This window comes from Vigna umbellata, chromosome 2 (assembly GCF_029865625.1).
Source record: "Vigna umbellata cultivar VRB3 chromosome 2, Vumbellata_1.0, whole genome shotgun sequence".
In the NCBI taxonomy this organism is placed as follows: Eukaryota; Viridiplantae; Streptophyta; class Magnoliopsida; order Fabales; family Fabaceae; genus Vigna; species Vigna umbellata.
In genome coordinates this window covers 44,345,038-44,367,404 of record NC_142166.1, presented here as the reverse complement: position 1 = coordinate 44,367,404, position 22,367 = coordinate 44,345,038, and the positions used below count along the sequence as shown (strand labels likewise).

Below are 22,367 nucleotides of genomic sequence, written 5' to 3'. Positions count from 1 at the left end.
TCAAATTAAAATTACATTGTCATAAAGTAAATCTTATTCAAAATGAAATTAATGAAAATTTTCCTTTTCCTTTTATTTATCTCATCCTTTGGTTGCTCCTACCCCCACTTTTGTAATATCTCTATCACCATTTGTTCCTATATAATACAAATGTTGTATGATCATCGCAAGAAACAGAAACAATAGGGGTGAACCAACAACAATAACATATAAAAATAACGTCATGCAATTAATTAGTAAATAAATAACTATCATATTAACAATCAGAGACTAAGACAAGATCACTCATGACCTCATACCATTAATAACCCTACATAAGTCTACTAGTTAAAGGCAACTTATGCCAATACCCATTATCTCTACAAATGTATGTCATCTTCTATGCTTCACTACATCACTCTTGTTCACCAAAATAGGTTCATTCGAGTCGTTGTCCACCACAACTTCAGACTTATTTCTCATACTCCTCAAGGAATCATGAATAAAAAATCTAATGCTACTCACATCGACACCATACTCAACATAAGTCGGAACCCTATGAACGAAACATTTATCTTTTCCACTCTCTCGAAAGAAGAAATGACAACATTTGAATATCAATCCATTATACCACCCATTATGGACGAAGATACTCATATCTTTTACCGTCTCTTAGAGACGAAGAGATTCACCTCTCTACTTTCTCAAAGAAGAAAGGTGACTATCTTTCTTTTTACCCTTCAAGATAGGAAAGGTACAACCTTATATTAACGAAGTATTACCTAAAGACATAACCACTATCCCTTATGGTAGATACAACATTGTGACTCTCTCTAAAGCTATTTAATGGTCACAAAAGTAATTTCATCCCATCTTGTCCTTGAGTATCAACCTCTGAAACTCAAATGTCTCATTCTACACCACGAAAGATCCTACCTACCAGACAATAACATATTGATCAATCCTTACTTGGAAGCAAGCAACAAAATCAATATCATATCAGACTTTGCCTTGTACATATCATAGCATAAACATTTCCATACTACTATAATCAACGAGAACACGAATCAAGTATCAAATAAAGTAAGACAAAAGTTCAATTCAAAGTAGCAAACTGATACTGATTTGTCTCTCCTTCAAATATCATAGCAACCTAAAGTAAAACATATAATATCTAATTATTATAAGTGTTGCAGTCAAATTTCCAAACAAATTCTCAAAATGCCGTAAATAGTCCAATTCACAGTCAAAATAAAAAAACCACACTTTTAGTCTCTATAAGGTTCAAAACTCATCCTCCTCGTATTATATATCATCTAACCTCAAAGTGACCACTACATTAACTTAAACATTTTGATTTATATTCTCACATTTTAGTTATTTAACTACTACAATGTGTCTTATTATAAATACTCACATATCACTTAAATAAAAACAATACATATTTTATTATCAAACACCTTTTTATGAATAACTCACTTATTTATAAACTTATACAATTTTTCAATTCTTTTATATATATATATATATATATATATATATAATTAGTGTATTTCTAATATATATTTATAAACTCCTCTAATGATAATATACATGCATTAATAATATATTTCAAAATAATTAGTTTGTCAATTTTAATTTTTTGTTTAAATTTTATTAAAATCCTAAACTCTATATTACCAAGTTAAAAAAATAAAATATGAGTTAAAATAATATAAAACAAAATTTATTATATTAAGAACAATGTCTTTTTTATCATAAATATATATTTTATATCTTTGAAGTGGACATTGAATATAATTTTTTAATTTATGACGTTACAAATATAATTATTTAAAATTTTATACAAATTTCTATATACACATGATTAATGTTAATTTTTATTAAATAATATCAATTTAATTTTTACATACTAAGACAAATGTTCTATAATAAAAATATTTGTATTATAATTTAATTTGATAAAAACAGGAAATATTTAATAATAAAAATATTTATATTATAATTTAACATAAAAATATATATGTAGTTTTGTTTATAGTTTTTATATGATAGTATAAACAATTTCTATTATCAATAAATATATATTAATTTAAATAATATTGTTTTAAGAAATTAATGTAAAACATATTTTTTTAAATTTTAATTTTATTAAATAATCAAGTAATTAAAAATTATAAAATAACGAATTAAAAATGAGAAATAATATAAAAAATTAATATTTTAAATAGAATTTATTTTTATTTAATGTTTTTATTGTTAGACTGCGTATCTATGTTTATACTATATACTATTATACAAAGATAGTTCCTATTTTTCATTTTAACCCTTTAAATGACTTATTTTTTAAAATTAAAATAATTGTTTTTTCATTTTATTCCTTTAAGTTACCTTTTTTAAAAAGAGTGATATTTTTAATTTGAAAGTTTTTTAAAGTAAAAAACAGTATAAAAAACTATCTAAAGACATATAACAGAAAAATAAATACGACTAAAAAAAATTAAGTTGAAATAGTAAAAAAATTAATTAAGTTGAAAATATATTTTCATTTTTAAGGCAAAACAATTTAAAGGTAAAACAAAATAGATAAAATCACACACGCGCGCGCGTGTGTGTATATATATATATATATATATATATATATATATATATATATAATATTTATATTAAACATAATCTTATAATCAAATAAACAAATTCAATAAAAATTAAATAAAATACAATGGAAATATGCATCTTTATTTTAACATAATACATGATTCAATATAAAAAAATAAATATTAAATTAAATTAATACATTTTTTAATGTTTTTATTTTGAAATAGAATCATTTAAAAATCACTTTTTAAAGTAATATTTGATTAGATTTATTTTATTACATCAACCATATTTATTACAAACTTTCATCACATTTTTCACCCTCTTTCTCTTATTTCGAACAGCACAACTTTTCACTTTCTTGGTCTTTACTTCTTTCCTTTTTTTATTTCTTCAAATCCAGTTTTTATTTCAAAAATAGGTTTAATTAACTTGTTATAAGACACTTTTGCAAAAGCAAGAAATACCGCTTCTACAAGTAAAAAAGAAGTCCAAAACAGAGGTAGTACAACTTATTTTTTGTTTAAATTGAACAGTAACCGGTAAAACTGCGCCACCAGTTTTCTGCTACCACCGCATCTGGGTAAAACCGAGTCTTTAGATTCCAGAAACACTTTTCGCGCACTCTCAGCTCTTCACTACTATCAGATTCGATCTTGATCGTCCATCTCCACCACGATCACGATGATGGCACACACGGACGGTTCAAATCCATCGTGACCTGTCAGGACTTAGATTCTCGTTGAAACTAAACAAATCCGCGCACAACCAAGTCCAGTGTTCTTTCTCTTTTCACACTCTTTCCACCTCTTTTTGAATCGTCGTTCACCAGCTCTACAGTCCAAAACAAAATCTGCAAAAATAAAATAAACAGAAAAATAACGAAGATTCCGTAGGGAAGAACAATGGCGTCCAGCGATTCCGATTCGCAGTTGAAGATCGTCCATGGCGACGCTGGTTACATTCTCGAAGACGTTCCTCATTTCACCGATTACATTCTAAATCTCCCTGTATCTCTCTCTAGGATTTACTCGATTACATTTGCGAACCGCGTCACATTGACGCATTAACTCGCCGCTTGTTTGTGTAATGTTTTTTTGCTTTCTGCAGATGTATCCGAATCCGCTTCGGTCCAATCCTGCTTACTCGGTTGTTAAGTAAGTGAATCGCCTTGCTTCGTGCTGTGATTGTGATTTGAGAATGGAATGTATTCTGTTCGAAACCTTGATTCGCTTTTTTTTTTCATCTGTTCAGACAGTATTTCGTGCATATGGACGACACTGTGCCTCAGAAGGTTCTGTCTGTTTTTATTTGCGACGGCGGCCTGTTTGTGCATTTATTTCTCCGTTTTATCCATCTTAAACACTTCTGCTATGTATTATTTTTGCGCTGCCTGGCCTATTAAGTATCAACAACGACTTTGCGATTGAATTAATGTTTATCGCTTCGTTCGATGGTTGGCGGAACAAGAAACTCTTTACATCGGTTACTGATACTTGATCAATTATAATTAACGGAAACACTGAACTGAACCTCTTTCTTTTCAACGGTGAAGATGGAAAATAAATGGAATCGTGGATTTATGTATTGTACATCAGCATTACCAAGAAACATTGTTGTTTATGCTTTTATTTGGCCTTTTTGATAGGTTGTTGTTCACAAGGATGGTCCAAGAGGTGTACATTTTAGACGTGCAGGCCCTCGACAAAAGGTAATTTCACTTGGTTGTTTGCATATATTAAGAATATTTGAGAATGAATAATCTATTCCGTTTCAACTCACCGACATCTAATCTAATAGGTATACTTTAGATCGGATGATGTGCACGCATGCATTGTCACTTGCGGCGGACTATGCCCTGGCCTCAACACTGTCATAAGGGAAATTGTCTGTGGTCTTTCTTACATGTATGGTGTTAACAAAGTCCTTGGCATAGATGTGAGTGAGAAAATTCTCTTTTGTTGTATGTTCATCATATTATCTGTTGCTGTGAATTGTATATCCCGTGATTTGCATGGTAAGAAAGCTTATACCGTTATGATGTGCTTCTCTGTCCCTTCTTTGTGTTTGTAAATCTTATTTCATCCTTGTAACTCAAATTGCATGTGTAGTTTACTGGACTATTAGTCAAACAGACTCTGATTTCGTACAAACTCTTGGTTTGGATTTATTCCTTATTTTCCTATTTTAGAGACATTCTTAAATACAGTTAAACGTAGTATAAGTTGCAACTTTTGAATTAAATCTCAGTTTTTGGTTTAGCTTTTTGCTTAGGAGAGCTTTTGTTAAACATTTTCTAGGTAAAAATACCAAACTCTGTTTATTTAATAATTGCTCATGGAGAAGTTAAATGAAAAGGTTTTAGAAAAAGGTTAAGGTTCATGAATTAATTTAAACTCAGCAAGAAGTTAGATTCAGCTTATCTCCTTAATTCATTTTATTTTCTTCTTCCATAAATGTTTATCAGGAAGTTTATACAAACTAGCTGTCATTAAATGTTTTTCGACACATCTAATTGTCTTTGTGATCATTTTAATGTTTGTATCAAGCAAGTTCTCTGTCTCTCATAGTTGGTTTTTCTTCACTGCATTAGATTTGGGAATTTTTGTTTTGTTTAGTTTGGAACCTTGATGACCTATGGTTATGAAAGAAATCATGAACCTTTTTTTCTTAAATACTTCTTGCCATGATGATAAATATATGTGAATAAAACATTAGTAACGATGGTAAGCTGACTAGCTGCTATGAAACCTTTCAATAACTGGTAGTTTAAGGAATCCTACATTTTTGTATTTATTGTCAAAAGACAGCATATTGAATACAATGTGTGATGTAGTGTTTACATGAGATATGTGCATTTCATTGTTTTTGCAAGTTCTGGCAAATTAATGCACGTGTTTATTGAGAATTTCCCGCAGATACTGGACTGAACAAACTTTTGGGTTTCATGGAGACAATTTACTATTCACACTTTTTTTTTCCTGTTGTTGGTCTTTTAACCTCAGTTACACTTCTTCATCCACTGTCTTCACCACTATATTGTATCCAAACTTTATACAGGGAGGTTATAGAGGTTTTTATTCCAAGAACACCATTACTTTAACACCTAAGGTGGTCAATGACATCCATAAGCGTGGAGGTACAATTCTTGGGACGTCACGAGGGGGGCATGATACCAGCAAGATAGTTGACAGCATCCAGGATCGAGGAATTAATCAGGTTTACCATGTGTCAACTGTATTATAGTGAAGTTTCTAATGACGATGAATGCTGGAATTACAAATTTAGAGTTTAGTTATATCGATGTGCTTGAAACTTGAGTAGGTTATTGTCATTGCATGGGTTTACATTGTTTGAATTCTTGTTACAGGTTTATATTATTGGAGGAGATGGTACACAGAGAGGAGCTACTGTGATTTATGAGGTAGGTATTGAAATTCAAAATTTTTAAAAATCTAATGTTTCTATTTTTATCTACGATAAGAAAAATAAGAATATCATTTCATTGAAAAAGAAATATGTTTAATATATACCTTTTTAAGATTATGAGTAGCATATTTGTGTACTTGATTTGGTTTATTTGTTGATTTTCTTGATTATGTTCAATGAAGGCAGATGATTAGCCATTCCAAGTTTAATTTACTTTTTCAATCTTAGTTGACATCTCATAAACTTACTTATGTTCACTCTATTTGCTAATGACACTAAGAGAAGATAGTACAAATAAAATAATTTCGAATGACAAATTATAGATTATTAATAATTAATGATGTTCTTACGAGGACTGAAATAACCATATAAGACCAAGATGCTTTCTTCAACTTGCTCTATTGTGCTTGCTTGCATGTGTCTTCAGGTCTCCGGATGTGTCAGTATGTCTCCTTTGCACTTCTCTAATTGAGAGAAATGACGTTTCTACAAAGAAAAACACTTCAATGCTCAAATCAGCAAATCATATTGAAAGCATAATAAATGTGCAATCAATGAATAGTGTATACTTAAGAAATGTGAACCTATTTATAATATTTGAATGGACTTTTGCTTGGATGATCCTAGATTAATTCAATCCAATATCCTAAACACCTGATTAATTTCTTATTGAATATTTTGTTGCTTAATGGTGTTTATTCCACTAATATGAGCCGATGTTGGTGTCGTGACCAACATAAGCACCAATGAGTACATTGGCCCTAAGCTCAAGAGGTAGTTGAGAGGCTAATGAAGAAAATTTCCATTTCTTTGGTGGTTGAGATCTTTTTGGCTATCACAATATATTGGCCCCTCAAGCACTTCTCGTATGTCCTTTTCTTGATGGGTGTTGTCTTGACTTGGACCTTGTTGCGAAACCCTTTTAAGTTCTTCTAACTACTTGAACTTAGCTGCTAGATGTCTTAATTCTTCTAGGTTGGCTGTGGGTTTGTTCCGCAAACTGTTGGCAAAGGGGCCTAGTCTTAGAATGGTGATCATGTGGTATACCTTGGGATGTTTCGTATGTTAAGCACCACCTTGCCAAAGTGCTCCATAAAGGTCCATAGTGATTCCCCTTTCTCTTGCTTGCTTGTTTATGTCTCCTTCACACTTCTCTGACTAAGAGGGATGGTGTGCTAACAAAGACACTCTAACGGCTTGAGTCAACAAAACACATTAAAACTGTAATAATTATGCAATCAATTTACAATGTATACCTCATAAACGTGAATTTATTTATAATATTTTAATAGACTTCTACCTGGGTGAACCTATATTAACTTAATCAACTAGCCTTAATAACTAATTAGTGCCTTTTTTAATATTTAATCGCGTAATGGTGTTTATTCACCTAATTTGAGCTGATGTTGGTGTTGGTGACCGTCATCATCTCAACACCAAGTAGTACAACTGACAAGTCTCAGATTCATTCCTTCTATTTGCTCAAGGTGGGAACTGTTTTTTTCGTAATTTATGCATATTTCCGCTCTTATGCTTGAGCCCTTTCCGTTTTATTCCAATAAACAGCACAATGATGATAGTATATATCTTATGTAGATGTAGTGTCAGTGGCAAAGTTGACCCAGGTCCTTAAGTGCAAATTAAATAGAGTCTTAAAACCTTAAACTATGCTGGTTTGCAAATATAATGCAGTCTTTTTCATATAGGTCAAGTTTCATGGTAGTTTCAAGGGATTGTTAAGAGCATGTGATTTTACTCAAAGAAATTTGGTAGCATAAAATTTATAGCTGTCTGTCCCGATTGACCTGAAATCATTCTTTTAATATATGAATTAAAGATTCTGAACAGATGTTGGTATTGTACAGGAAGTTAGACGGCGGGGTCTGAAAGTAGCAATTGCAGGAATTCCCAAAACCATAGATAATGACATCCCGGTATGCTTGTTCCAAATGTTGTTATTTTGTTTCTCTAGAACTCTAGTTTTACTATTAAACGCATCTGAAGTGTTTGTTATCTATGTTTGAGAAAACTTCATGTGGAATTGTCTTGTTTTTCTTTAGGTTATTGACAAATCCTTTGGTTTTGATACTGCGGTCGAGGAGGCTCAACGTGCCATCAATGCAGCACATGTTGAAGCTGAAAGTATTGAGAATGGCATTGGTGTTGTAAAGCTAATGGGACGTTATAGTGGTATGATTACATTGCATTTGTTTGTTATGTTTTAGGCATCTAATTCAGATTATTTAAGCCCTAATTGGTTTCCCAATTGGCTCAGTCAGACTCTTTTTTTTGGAGCTGGTTTGTTAGGAGGTTGAAAGTATACGAGAGACGTAAGAAACGTGAATAGGCTAACTGCCTTGGCAGTTAGGAAGAGCGGGAAATAACTTCATATAAATAGTTTAGAATAAACGTTTTATACAGTTTTGGATTAATTGTGAATTCTGACAGGAATTATCATCCTGTGGGGGAGGTTAGGCTCTCTTTGTTTCTGATATTCTGCACTTTGGGTTATTGTTAATAAAAGGAGGAGGTTATTCATCAGTTTATATTGTGTGCTTGGTGTAGTCTGTGTTTGTTTGTGAAGGTTTCTTGAGAAGAAACCTATCAATTTGGTCCGACCTGCCGGATCCCAAATTGAGTGCAAAATCCAAAAAATGGAGGTAACCACTGAAGGAAGACTGGAGGCACTGGAGATTACGATGGAGGGTATGAAGGAGGAGTCCGCTGCTGTACGAAGAGATTTGCAACAACTAATGAGAATGATGGGGGCTCAGACGAATAACAACGACGGGCACTCGGATGGGAGTCAAGCATCCGTAAATGGGAATCAGCGGAGGCGCGAGGAGGAAAATGGAGGTAGAAGGAACGGCGATCAACCGGAGGTACAGAGTAATTGGAGGAAGAAGGTGGACTTACCCACATTCGAAGGCGTAGAACCTCTCAGTTGGATCAATCGAGCGGAACGGTTCTTTGATATTCAGAAAGTGGCGGAAGAGGAGAAGGTAGATCTCGCCTACATAAGCATGGAGGGTAGCGCGAGTTACTGGTTCAAGTTCTGGAGAGAGAAGGCTACCAATCGTTCGTGGGAGGGCCTGAAAACAGCCATGATCGGCCGTTTTGGAGGCGGATATCGGGGAACTGTGTTTGAACGATTGGCAACGCTGCGACAGGAGGAAACCATCGAGGATTATGTCCGGGAATTTGAGATGCTGGTGGGGCAAGCACGGGGTGTTTCTGATGAGCAGATGTTGGGGTATTTTCTCGCTGGTCTGCGTGAGGATATTAAGGGACAGGTCCGTATTCACGATCCTCAAGAATTAACGGTGGCGATGAGAATCGCGAGGGATGTCGAGGACGCTTCACGAAGAGCCAGAGGAGGAAGTTGGAATGGGTTCAAGAGCAATCAATCGGGGCCGCGAGCGATGGGGGTGGTAGTGCGTAACGAAATTCCGAGACCCAGCATGAATCGCCCAGGAGGAATGGAGAGTGTCGGTTCAGTGAGGAGAGAGGGCGTCGTGACAAATGGCAGCGTGAGATCTAGCAATGTCGGGGGAAGTGATAACAGGGGAAGATTGGTGAGGAATCTTCCCTACCCGGAGTTCTTGAAGAGAAAAGAAGAGGGACGGTGTTTTCGTTGTGGGGGTCCATTTGCCCCTGGACACCACTGTCCAGAGAAGAGTTTACGGGTGGTACTCCTTGCGGAGGATGAGGAAGAAGATGATAATGTAGAAATAACCGACGTTGACCAGAAACCCATGGAATTGTCGGCATGCTCGGCGGAGGGGATAACGCAGCCCAAAACAATGAAATTAGTAGGGAGGATTGGAGAAAGAAGCGTACTAGTACTCATCGACAGTGGCGCCAGCCACAACTTTATTAGTTGGGCACTGGCGGAGGAGCTGAAGTTGCCAATAACGGACACACCCCCATATAATGTAAGTCTGGGTGATGGACACCGAAAGAGAACACGGGGGTACTGTGAAAAGGTAATGATTACATTAGCGGGGACCGACGTTGAAGAGAGGTTTCACTTGTTTGAGTTGGGAGGTGTGGATGTCATATTAGGGGTGGAATGGTTGGCAAAGTTAGGAGAAGTAATGCTTAACTGGGGGAAGATGACTATGGTGTATAAACAGGGCAACGAGAAGGTGATTATTAAAGGAGATCCCACTTTGACTAGACGAGTGGTGGGGCCCAAGTCTTTATTAAAAATTACAGAGGTGGAATCATGGACCTTGGTGTGGGACCTAGGTCACGTGGAAAAGAAAGAGGATACAGTAGTATGTCAGGGACTGTCTGAGAAACAACAGGCAGAGATGGAGAAAATTCTGGACTCACACTCCCGTGTTTTTCAAGAAAGGGGTGGCCTACCGCCAAAAAGAAATATGGTGCACCGCATCACCCTTAAAGAAGGAGAAGCTCCTGTAAACGTTCGACCTTATCGTTATCCGCATCTATTGAAAGAGGAAATTGAGAAACAGGTTGCTGATATGTTGAAAGCAGGGTTAATTCGTCCAAGCATCAGCCCATATTCAAGTCCCGTTATTTTGGTAAAGAAGAAAGATGGAAGCTGGCGGTTTTGTGTGGACTACCGGGCCTTGAACAGAGCAACGATACCAGATAAGTTTCCCATTCCAGTAATAGAAGAGCTCCTGGATGAGTTGAGAGAGGCTACCTATTTCTCAAAAATAGATCTAAAAGCGGGATACCATCAAATTAGGATGGAAGAGGAGGATGTGGGTAAAACAGCGTTCCGAACACATCAGGGCCACTATGAATTTTTAGTGATGCCCTTTGGCCTCACCAACGCACCCTCAACGTTTCAAAGTGCCATGAATAGTTTACTACAGCCATATCTAAGGAGGTTTGTTTTGGTCTTCTTTGACGATATTTTGGTGTACAGTTCTACTTGGGAAGACCACCTGGAGCAAGTGAGTTTGGTGCTGCATAGGTTACAGCAGAATGAATGGGCGGCCAATAAAAAGAAGTGTGAATTCGGGAGAAGACAGATTAGATACTTGGGGCATCAAATTTCAGAAGAAGGGGTTGAGATGGACCCAGAGAAAATTAAGGCTGTCTTGGAGTGGGAAGAACCGAAGAGCCTAAAAGCTTTGAGGGGATTTCTTGGCTTAACCGGCTACTACAGACGTTTTGTACAGGGGTATGGAAAAATTGCAAAACCATTAACAGAGTTGTTGAAGAAGGGTAACTTTGTATGGTCTGATCAAGCCACGGCTGCCATGACAAGGCTGAAGGAAGCTGTTACATCTGCACCGGTGCTGACATTACCAGATTTTTCCCAACCCTTTCATATAGAATGTGATGCTTCTGGGGGAGGAGTGGGAGCAGTGTTAACTCAGAAAAAAAAACCAATAGCCTTTTTCAGCAAGGCTCTATCAGATAAATCTTTAAGCAAATCAATCTATGAAAAAGAGTTAATGGCTTTAGTAATGGCTATTCAACATTGGAGGCCATACCTGTTGGGACAGAAGTTTATTGTACATACTGACCAGCGGAGCCTAAAATATTTACTCGATCAAAGAATAACAACTCAAAATCAACAAAATTGGATAGCAAAACTATTGGGCTATGATTTTGAGATTGTGTATAAGGTGGGAAGTACTAACAAGGTGGCGAATGCCCTGTCTAGAAGAGGAGAAAGAGGTGGGGAAGAAAAGGAACTGCAGATGATTGCTAGACCATATTGGCAGGACTTTCAAGAAGTCCTCAAAGAAGTGGAGCAAGATGAAGGGCTGAGAAAAGTGATATCCGAAATTCAAAAGGACCCAAATTCGCATACGGCTTATACGTTAGAGCATGACAGGTTGCATTACAAAGGAAGATTGGTAATATCCGCCCACTCTGTGTGGATCCCCAAATTATTGGCTGAGTTTCTGTGACCAACACAGGAGGTCATTCAGGGGTCTATAGAACTTACAGGAAGGTGGCCCAATCTCTGTATTGGGTGGGAATGAAGAAGTCCGTTACTGATTTTGTTGCTGAATGCTTGGTGTGCCAACAGCACAAGTACTTGGCAGCTTCTCCTCAAGGGTTGTTACAACCCTTACCTATACCTCATGCTGTTTGGGAAGAGGTGAGTATGGATTTTATTGTGAAGTTGCCCAAATCACAAGGTTATGATGCAATATTAGTGGTGGTTGATCGCTTGAGTAAGTATGCTCATTTTTTGTCACTCAAACACCCTTATACAGCACGGACAGTGGCCGAGGTGTTTGTTAAAGAGATAGTGAGATTGCATGGGATTCCAGTTTCGATTGTCAGCGATAGGGACCCCTTATTCCTCAGCTTGTTCTGGAAGGAGCTGTTTAAGATGCAGGGCACCCAACTCAGGATGAGTACAGCTTATCACCCTGAAACAGATGGTCAAACAGAAGTTTTAAATCGGATTGTGGAGGGTTATTTACGGTGTTTTTGCTCTGAACAACCAAGAAGCTGGAAAGCAATGCTACCTTGGGCCGAGTACTGGTATAACACCAGTTACCAAGGAGCAACAAGATGCACCCCTTTCGAAACTGTTTATGGCAGGGCTGCCCCATCTTTGAGTAGATTTGTACCAGGAGAAACACCTGTGGAGGCGGTGGCTCAGGAGCTAAGAACAAGGGATGAAGCACTTAAGCAATTAAAGTTTCATTTAACTCGAGCCCAAGATTTGATGACACAACAGGCGAATAAAAAGAGGAGGCCAACAGACATTAAGGTGGATGATTGGGTCTATCTTAAGATCAGACCTCATAGGCAGTCTTCCATGCCAGTGAGACTGCATCCAAAGCTGTCAGCCGGTATTTTGGGCCGTTTCAAGTGGTGCAACAAGTGGGTGCAGTGGCTTTTAGACTCAGATTGCCAGAATCTGCTAGGATCCACTCAGTGTTTCATGTATCCCAACTAAAAAAGGCAATAGGTGACAAGACGGTGGAGAAGGAATTGCCTTCTGAACTGCAGGGAGAAGGCCCCACATACTGGCCTGTGAGGATTCTGGACAGCAGGCAAGTACAGCAAGGAGATGAGCTGTTAGAGCAAGTTCTGGTGGAGTGGCAAGAAGGAGGAAAAGAGGGTGCAACATGGGAAGACAGGATCACAATCCAAGATCAATATCCTGATTTCAACTTTGAGGACAAAGTTGCTGAAAAAGAGGAGGGTAATGTTAGGAGGTTGAAAGTATACGAGAGACGTAAGAAACGTGAATAGGCTAACTGCCTTGGCAGTTAGGAAGAGCGGGAAATAACTTCATATAAATAGTTTAGAATAAACGTTTTATACAGTTTTGGATTAATTGTGAATTCTGACAGGAATTATCATCCTGTGGGGGAGGTTAGGCTCTCTTTGTTTCTGATATTCTGCACTTTGGGTTATTGTTAATAAAAGGAGGAGGTTATTCATCAGTTTATATTGTGTGCTTGGTGTAGTCTGTGTTTGTTTGTGAAGGTTTCTTGAGAAGAAACCTATCATGGTTCCTCTAAATTGGGCGAAGTGCAATTTAGAGGATAAAGGCACTAATAACTGTTAATTAGAAAGAAAAAAAAAAGATTGACATTGTTACTAACTTTGAAACTTTTTATACATTTATTTGATTTTATCATAATCCTCAACTGTTTATTTTTTAATCAACATGTGTAATTGCATTTTATCCTCTAATAAAGTGGACCAGTTGTTTTAAAGGAGCTGGATCTATTTGCTTTCCTTTTCCTGTGTTTTAATGGGTACTGTAACTGCAGGCTTTATTGCTATGTATGCTACTCTTGCTAGCAGAGATGTGGACTGTTGCTTGATTCCAGAGTCACCCTTCTACCTTGAAGGAAAGGGTGGACTTTTTGAATTTATTGAGAAAAGGCTGAAAGAAAATGGGCATATGGTCATAGTCATAGCGGAGGGAGCAGGACAAGATCTTCTTACTGAAAGTATGCAAGACATGGACCAGAAAGATGCTTCTGGAAACAAACTACTTCAAGATGTTGGTTTATGGATATCTCATAAGATCAAGGTATTTTTATACATAAGATGGTTTTTAAAACATAATTCCTTTTCCTTGGAATTTTTGTAGTATAATTCTACTCTCGCTGAGGAATTAATTACTTGGGGAGATCTTTCCAATTACTATTAATTGGTTGGACTATATTTGATAGAAGCTGAATTAGAATTATATTATATACAATCAATGAATGGAATACTCAAGGTATGCAAGAGATCCTGTTATCTCCCCATTCTTTAATTATATCCCTCCATCTGTGTTCCCTCGTCTTACCTATCGGAAACTTCCCTTGATGCTTCTATTTATCTCCACTCAACTAACTTATTTAGGCTAACTACTGATATGTTGAATTAACTAGTAAAGTGGTTACCTAACAATATTCTTTTGATTAATTTCAATCTTAATGGACTGTATTTCACTCCCTTAAAATTGACGTTCATAATAATCTAATCTCTGCCTTTCTGAGCTCTAAAAACATTTTTGGATTCTTGAACTGTTAAAAACTACAAAAGTAGATTGAAATTTTTTATGCGTCATTTGGAAAAACATTTTGAGTTGAGTTTTTCATGATTTTGTTTACTCTGCACTATGACTACTATTTATCATTGCATATCAGTAAAAAGCTCACCATTTATCACACTCCTCTCTATCTCAGCCAATAGCTAGATGGCATATTTACTCCTGCTTCAACTTGCTCTCTGGTGCGTTGTTTTCCTTGCTTGCGTCCTCAGGTTTTAGGGCATGCCAGGATGTCTCCTTGGCACTTCTCTGATTGAGAGGGATGGTGTGTCTACAAAGACACTCTGAAACTTAATTCAGCAAAGCCTATTTTAAACATAACAAATAAGCAATCAATAAACAATGTATAGCTCGTAAATGGAAACCTATTTATAATATTTTAATGGACTTTTATCTGAGTGAGTCTAAATTAACTTGATTCAATAGCCTTAATACCTCATTAGTGCCTTATTGAGTATTTAGTTGCGTTTATTCAGCTACTCTGAGCTGATGTCCGTGTAGGTGACCGACATCATCCCGGCATCAAGTAGTGCATTTACAAGTCAGTGTTTTAGGGTTTTCTAATTAGAAAAATCAATTGTACAATTCTTTTTCTTTTCCATTTTAAAAAACATTTGTCATTTTATAACAGGATCACTTTGCAAGGAAGGATAAGATTGCCATCAATCTTAAATATATAGGTCAGTTTCTCTTACATTATTTTCTTCTTTTTTGACCAATTCTTTATAGCTTCTTTAGTCTTTCATTTTTATTTAGAATTTGAAAGGTTTCTTAAAATTCGAATTCGGCAACTATTTAATTCTTTAGTGGAATAAAGGTTTGTTATTGTTGTTGTATGTGCCAGATCCAACCTACATGATCCGAGCAATTCCAAGCAATGCATCAGATAATGTCTACTGTACACTTCTTGCTCAGAGTGCAGTGCATGGTGCAATGGCAGGGTATACTGGATTTACATCTGGACTGGTCAATGGCAGACATACTTATATCCCATTCAATGTGAGTTACTAAATTTTGGACTGTTTCATAATGTTTTCCTCTTTTTTTTTTTTTTTTGGTTGGGTACAATAATTTTCTTCTGGTGCTTAATATCAAGCGGTGGTTGGATTAAGAGGTTGGATTGAGTTCTATTTTTGAGCGTGCCGGACTTGAACTGGACTCTTTTCTATGGAAAATTCCTGTGGTCAAGCAAAAAAAAAGAGATTTTCGCTAGTTAGCTACTATCATTGGGACGGAAGAATGATATTTAAAATATACAGAGTTAGTTATATGTTTTACCACACCGTGTACATATGAACATGGCTAGCCTTTTTCTATTGCTTCTCCAATTTTACATTGATGGTTTATATTCAGGATTCTTTATACAATGGAGAATTTATGTTCAAATTTTGATCCCAGAGAATCATTGAGAGGCAGAACAAGGTTGTGATTACTGATAGAATGTGGGCAAGACTCCTTTCTTCTACCAACCAGCCAAGCTTTTTGAGCCCGAAAGATTTAGACGAAGCCAAGAAAGCAGAACAACCTCCGAGTCAATTGTTAGAAGGGAGCAGTTGCAATGATATTGGTGAAGCTGAGAAAAAAGAAAACACTTTCAGTCAATTGTTAGAAGGGGACAATTTCAAAGATCAACAACAATCTGAAAACCATGCAGACAATGGTATCGAGACGATAAATTAGATGTAGATTTGTTTACCTACAAGTGTATTTGGTGACATGTTGTATCATTTTTACCCAATGCCCCTCCAAGCCTGGAGTACTGGGAGCATGTTTAGAAAGTTGGTACGTCTTGCTTTACTTGATCATTATATTAAGAATTGATCAGAATTATTCAATCAGGGGCTTGAAGGGACTAGTTTATTTGCTTTTTGTTGTTCTCTTTCTTTCTTTTGGTTTTATAAACAGTTTTACTGGAACGAGGCATAAACAACTCCTTTTTACTACATTTTTTTTTTTCCCTTTAATCTTACGTTTGTTGTGATCACGATTTTTTCTTGAGCTGACATGGTCATGGTAGAGTGAGACCAAACCTTTCCTGAGCACAATGCTAATATATTATTTTCAAATAGTGAGGGAAAAAGAAATATATATAAATTTGTTTGTTTACTCGTTTATTTAGTGGAAAAAAAACCTTTACTCGTTTTTATTTATTCTATTTCAGTTTTTATTTCTAGTTATGGTTGATTTGACAAAAATACTCATAATTAATATAACAAAAAAATTTGTAAACTAAGATAGTTCAAACTTTTAGGTATCTAGTATGTATAAACCATTTAAATTATGTAAAGATCAAAACAAAAAAACAGTAAAGACTCAATTTTATTTTAATTTATTATTACATTTTTTAATTTATTATTTATTTAGAAATAAATGTATTGTTAATGATATATTAAAAAATTATTTTACAATCTTTCCAATCATTCGGTATTATAATATCAAAATTAATATATAGAAAAAGATACCTTTATATATTTAGGGTTACAACAATAAAAAGAAAAACAATTGAGGAGTTATTCTTTATAATAGGTTTTACAAACAAATGACAAGCTTCGATTCTTTCATCTAGGTGATTTTCCTGATTAAGAAAATACCGAAAAAGAATGATAAGTTCACTAGCCCCTATATACACCAGAGGGCTCTGCATTCTGAACAATCCAAGGGTGATCAAGGAGCTTGTGCAGTGGTAACCGTTGCGATGAATCCTTGACAAGCATCTGTCAATAAAAAAAAATAGAGGAAAGAGTTACTAAGGCAAAAACGTTTGAACAAATATATAATAAACATTGAGAGTTGATAACAAACCTGACTGATAAGATCCTTTGCACCAGAGGATACAATTGGTTTAGGAGGGAACTTAAGATCCACATGTACTATCCTGTAAATAAGGTTTTCAAAAGGGAACATAAGATCCACTTGCACTGCAATTTAAATTGATTTAATGTTTACAAAGCAGTTTCTAATAAGAGACCAAAGTGGACAGCAGCATGAAACTCGGTAGATTCAGTAGCAAAATCACCCGAGTTGGTTAAATCTTAGTCCCCTCAGCGGGAATAATGATAAAAAAGTAGTTGGGACAATAGAAAAAACAGTCTATCATGCTGATGCTAAATTATATTCAACTGATTGGTGCTTTACCTCCTGTAAGTATCCGAGTGTTCTTTAGCCTCAAAGGGAGGGACCCCATAAAGAAACTCATAACACAGCACACCAAGGCTCCATATATCCACACTCGCATCATGTTCTACACTCTCCACTATTGAAATATAAAGTATTAAACAATAAATATAGTGCAGCACCATTTATGAAAAGAGTAACAGAAAAAATATTTGTCCAGTGTTCATGTGGCATAAGCATACCCATCTCGGGAGGAAGGTAATCCAGTGTGCCACACATTGTCCGCCTGCGATTAAATGTGTGCACTGACCACCCAAAGTCCGCTATTTTTAACTCACCCTGAGATTAAAAAAATGTTAACTTAAATAACGAGGACAACAAAAAGAGCCACATAAGAAACAGCAGCCTGAGTTTAGACGATCACCTGTGCACCAACAAGAAGGTTTTCTGGTTTAATATCCCTATGGATTACATGTTTTCCATGGCAATATATTAGGGCCCGAGCCAATGACGCAACATACTGCTCTCAAACACAAATAAACATTTCGTCCATATCAGAAGAATGCCAACCACGTATCTAAGCAACCGCACTCCAAGTGAAATATTATGTCAAATGTTCCAGTATTTACTTGCTTCTTAATACATTAAGACAGTAATGTGGAAGAAAACACTTGAGTCAATCTTTTGCATCACACAAACAACAGTACACGAGGGGAGAGGAAAAAACAATAGCTGCTATACTTACAGTAGCTGCACGCCTTTCACTGAAATACTTGCACTTTTGCAATTCCTTGTAAAGTTCACCTTTGGGTGCATACTCTAAAATCAAATACACTCTTTTCTGCAGTAATGTTATTCCACATAAAATGTTAATAGCAGAGCATTTTAAACTTCTTCGACAATATCAGCATAAAAAGTAAAAAACAAACGTACCTGGTCATAAAAGTACCCATAGAGTCGCAAGATGTGGGGATGTCGGAGATGACTTTGAATCTCAACTTCTCGCCGAAGTTGATGCACAACTTGGGATTGCTGCAATTGGCTCTTAAAGAGTACTTTCAAAGCAACAATGTGATTACTCTGTACCAAAACCACATATCAGTCCCACACTACAATTAACTTCCGAAAACAAAAAAGTAAAGAGAAACATTCTGTACACATTAGAGCACAATAAATCACAGTCCTCATACAAATACAATGGTCAATAACAGCTCTGATCTTAAACCAACAATTCCAAAAACCTGTTAACAGTGTTACGTGAAACATTTTAGATGCTTTATATTGCATCCCATCTCATCAAAAGACTATAACAACAAGTAGTCACAATCCAACAACTGTAAAAACTTGAGTAGCTACACTTCTACACAGCTAATCGTTCAAACCCTCAATTCGAAATTAAGAGAACAAAAGAAAAAACGAAAACACCGTAGAACTCGTGACAAAGCAGTGGCGCACAATTATCCCCAAATAAATCGAAAAACCAATGAAATAATCCATAGAAATTAGCATAATCACGAGTCATCATCCCTGATCAGAAGAATACAATATCAACAGCAGAAACCCTAACAAAATAAAACTCACACTCTTCTCTCTTGCCAAATAGACGTGGCCGAATTTCCCCCTTCCAAGAGGCTTTCCAACCTCGAAATCGTTCAGCGTCCACCTCCTCTCCGCAGCTGAACCAGACAACTCGTAAGAATCCTGGCAAAACGAAACACCACAGAATCAGAACAGAACTGCGACGAAACCTTGTTGCCGATTAATTCCGCAAAGCAAAATAATTAAAAAAATGGTTAGATTTGGAGGAACGAAAACCCTAGATTTGTGAGCGTGAGAGAGAGAAGAGAAGAGAACAGAGACCTTGTGTTGTTGAGGCTGAGTCTCTGTTGCGATGGCCATGATTATGGAAGCGCAATTGCAAGAATGATGGAGAGAGAGAGAATTTGAGAGAGTGATTTTAATGGACACAGAGGCTGTGCTGTGTTGTGTTGGGTTGTGTTTGCATTAACACACAGCACAACGACAGCTTTCTTCCTGCAACGGTCGAATAACGGATAGCAAGCCACGTGTTCCAATCCCGCTTTCTAAGCTTTTCAAATACCTCCTTTCCTTTTTGTCTTTTTTTTTTCTACAGGAAGAGGAGCGTCCTTTCTAGCACGTTATATTATATGTCCAGAAAAAAATAAACAAATATTTTTCGTAAATAAATAAATAAACGATTACTGTTCTTTTAAATAATTGAACAAAATAACGTTTTTATGAAATTTGTTATAACTTTTTTAATTATAAGATTGTTTTAAAATCAGTAGTCGACTCACCCTTTATTTTTTATTTTTTGCTTTACATGTGTTCCAATGTGTAACATTTAATAATAAAACATTTTAAAAAAATCACTCATTTAAGAAATATATGGAATTTTCTTCTTAAAGCATAAAAAAATTACTTGTTTTTAGAATAAGAAAACTAAGGAAAAAAAGTTATTTTATTTATTAAGAAATATGTTAAATAATAATTTTAAACAAATTGATGATGATATGAAAGAATGATATGTGATAAATATTCAAGTTACGATAAATAATTTTGTTATATGTAATAGTGAAACATATGTGTTTAGATGTATGTGTATCAACTTTTTTATTATGATAATAAAAAATAGAAAAGTTAATTTTTATCATAATTATTAAAATAAACAATATTATTATATTTTAATAAAATATATTTGTAAATTTCTTAAAAAAATAAATTTTTTTATTATAAATAATTAATTCAATTTAAAAATAATTATAAAATTTAAAAGGTAAACTAATAAAATAAATTATATCAATAAAAAAAATAATGACATATGTACCATAGTTACAAATTATTTGACAATATATTGTTTTTATTTTTATTTTTTTAATGGGAAAAACAACTTTAAATTGATTTTACATTAATTTTTTTTCATCAATTCAAATATAATCTTGTTTTGTATGAATTTGGTTAAAACAAATAAGACTTTTAAGAGTTGAGTTGTTGACTACTGATCAGAAAAGTTTGAATTTTGAATGAAAAAACTTTAAATTTCGAAGAAAAACTAATAAAAATAAGACTGTTTCACAGATGAAAAACTGTTTGCTTTCGGAAAATAATTTTGGTAAGGATGGAGGAAGGAATGATCCATATGTTTATTCCTATTTATTTAAGGAGAAAATGTTTCATAACGAGAAGATTTGAATGGACTGAGTGCATTTATGAAAATTATTCTTTCCTCTAAGGATAACAACAATATTATTATTATTATTATTATTATTAGGGTTAAATATGTTTTTAGTCCCTAAACTATTGGCCGTTTTTGGTTTTCGTCCGTCCCTGTTTCAAAGTAAGATACAATTTGGTCTTCCTTCTTTTCAAAAACGTTCATTTTAGTCCTCGAAAACTAAAATGTTTAAAAATTTGGTCCTCATTTAGCAACAAATGAGGACTAAAACCAAAATTCCGAGGACTAAAACGAACGTTTCGATAAGAATGAGGACCAAATTGTACCTTACTTTGAAAGATGGACGACGACCAATAATTTAGGGACTAAAAACATATTTAACCCTTATTATTATTATTATTATTATTATTATTATTATTATTATTATACCTCATTTCCCTATATATCCCTCTCAATATCAAATACATAATTAGAAGCAAACAAATCAAGAATTTGTAAAAAATATATTTATAATGGTTAATGAGAGAATGTGAAAATTGACTATATACTCCTTATGATAGACAAGTGTATTGATATGCTTTCCTACTATTAAACATATATTTTTATTAGAAAAAATTAATTATTATAATGCATAATAATAAGTAATGTAAGATTATTAAGTATATAAAACAGATTTTAATTTATTTTTTAATAACTATTTTTTTCAAACATTAATAACAACAAAATTGGTTTAATATAATCATGTCCTAACAAAGATTTATCTTTGCAAATTTCCCGTTGCCAGTCCTAAAGTTAAAGAGGCAAGGGAGTTTCTTTGTGCACATTCAAATATTTCTTCCAACATGTTATATAAACGAAGTTAAAATTATCTTTTTATTATGTAATTTGAAAAAAAAATGACTTTTAAATTATATAATTCAAAAGTAAAAAAATAACTTTCAAATTACATTAATTAAAATTCATTTTTTTTTAAATCTGAGATTATTCAAGAAGCTGTACTTTTCATTGTGTAATTTTAATTATTTTTTTTAAGAAAATATTTTTTTATTATGGAAATAAAATAAAAAATTGTATTATGCAATCGGAAAGTAAAAATAATTTATACAATTTAGAAGTTTTTCTTTTCAAGTTTTGGAGACCCTTTTTTTCAGAAAAAAATTAATAACTTATAAATTGTGTAGTCTTTAAACAACTTAAAACTTTTAATGATTTTTTTTATTGGAAGAATATCAACAGTCAAACCAAAGTTAATCTATTTTCGTAGGGTTCAATCAACCGTTTTAATTAAATATAAGAATATTTTAATAATTTTTATTTTTAATTTAAAATATAAAAAAAATCAGAAATTATTCGAATACTCTTAATCTTAAAACTTAAAATCTATTGTATATGAGAGTGTTTTTGTAACTAAAATTTTAAAATCTATTATATATGAGAGTGTTTTTGTAACTAAAATTTTAGTACAATATTATATAAATTAGCGAATCCACATCCCCATATATATATATATATATATATATATATATATAATATGAAAATAGAGGT

General features: G+C 34.3%; 2 protein-coding genes across 3 annotated transcripts; one reads left to right on the top strand and one right to left on the bottom strand.

Moving 5' to 3' along the window:
- Positions 1–3,213: 3,213 nt before the first annotated feature.
- LOC124841984 (ATP-dependent 6-phosphofructokinase 6-like) lies at positions 3,214–16,455 on the top strand. Of its 2 annotated transcripts, none has more exons than XM_088106991.1 (13): positions 3,214–3,587; positions 3,688–3,734; positions 3,832–3,871; positions 4,226–4,288; positions 4,378–4,515; positions 5,638–5,796; positions 5,948–6,001; positions 7,872–7,940; positions 8,067–8,196; positions 13,740–14,005; positions 15,144–15,192; positions 15,357–15,511; positions 15,866–16,007. In XM_088106991.1, exons 1-13 carry the CDS (start codon positions 3,483–3,485, stop codon positions 15,902–15,904), a joined length of 1,314 nt encoding a protein of 437 aa, XP_087963117.1. In that variant the 5' UTR covers positions 3,214–3,482; the 3' UTR covers positions 15,905–16,007. The 2 variants fall into 2 exon arrangements, with proteins under 2 accessions (XP_087963117.1, XP_047174326.1); XM_047318370.2 differs by having other exon boundaries at positions 3,237–3,587; positions 15,911–16,455.
- A 504-nt stretch (positions 16,456–16,959) lies between these two features.
- Positions 16,960–19,668, bottom strand: AUR1 (ataurora1). Its single transcript, XM_047318405.2, has 9 exons — positions 19,487–19,668; positions 19,208–19,327; positions 18,560–18,706; positions 18,372–18,467; positions 18,051–18,146; positions 17,869–17,965; positions 17,648–17,765; positions 17,315–17,387; positions 16,960–17,226 (listed from the first exon to the last, which is right to left on the bottom strand). Exons 1-9 carry the CDS (start codon positions 19,523–19,525, stop codon positions 17,125–17,127), a joined length of 888 nt encoding a protein of 295 aa, XP_047174361.2. The 5' UTR covers positions 19,526–19,668; the 3' UTR covers positions 16,960–17,124.
- Positions 19,669–22,367: the final 2,699 nt, after the last annotated feature.

What these genes read in the sequence shown, in the direction of transcription:
- LOC124841984 (XM_047318370.2), top strand. Translation starts at nt 3,483, where the DNA reads ATGGCGTCCAGCGATTCCGATTCGCAGTTGAAGATCGTCCATGGCGAC. An exon ending in GTGCAGGCCCTCGACAAAAG is followed by an intron (nt 4,289 to 4,377) that starts GTAATTTCACTT and finishes CTAATCTAATAG; the next exon opens with GTATACTTTAGATCGGATGA. An exon ending in ATACTTATATCCCATTCAAT is followed by an intron (nt 15,512 to 15,910) that starts GTGAGTTACTAA and finishes TTTTGATCCCAG; the next exon opens with AGAATCATTGAGAGGCAGAA.
- AUR1 (XM_047318405.2), bottom strand. Translation starts at nt 19,525, where the DNA reads ATGGCCATCGCAACAGAGACTCAGCCTCAACAACACAAG. An exon ending in TTACCTTCCTCCCGAGATGG is followed by an intron (nt 17,766 to 17,868) that starts GTATGCTTATGC and finishes ATATTTCAATAG; the next exon opens with TGGAGAGTGTAGAACATGAT. An exon ending in CAAAGGATCTTATCAGTCAG is followed by an intron (nt 17,227 to 17,314) that starts GTTTGTTATCAA and finishes TTTTATTGACAG; the next exon opens with ATGCTTGTCAAGGATTCATC.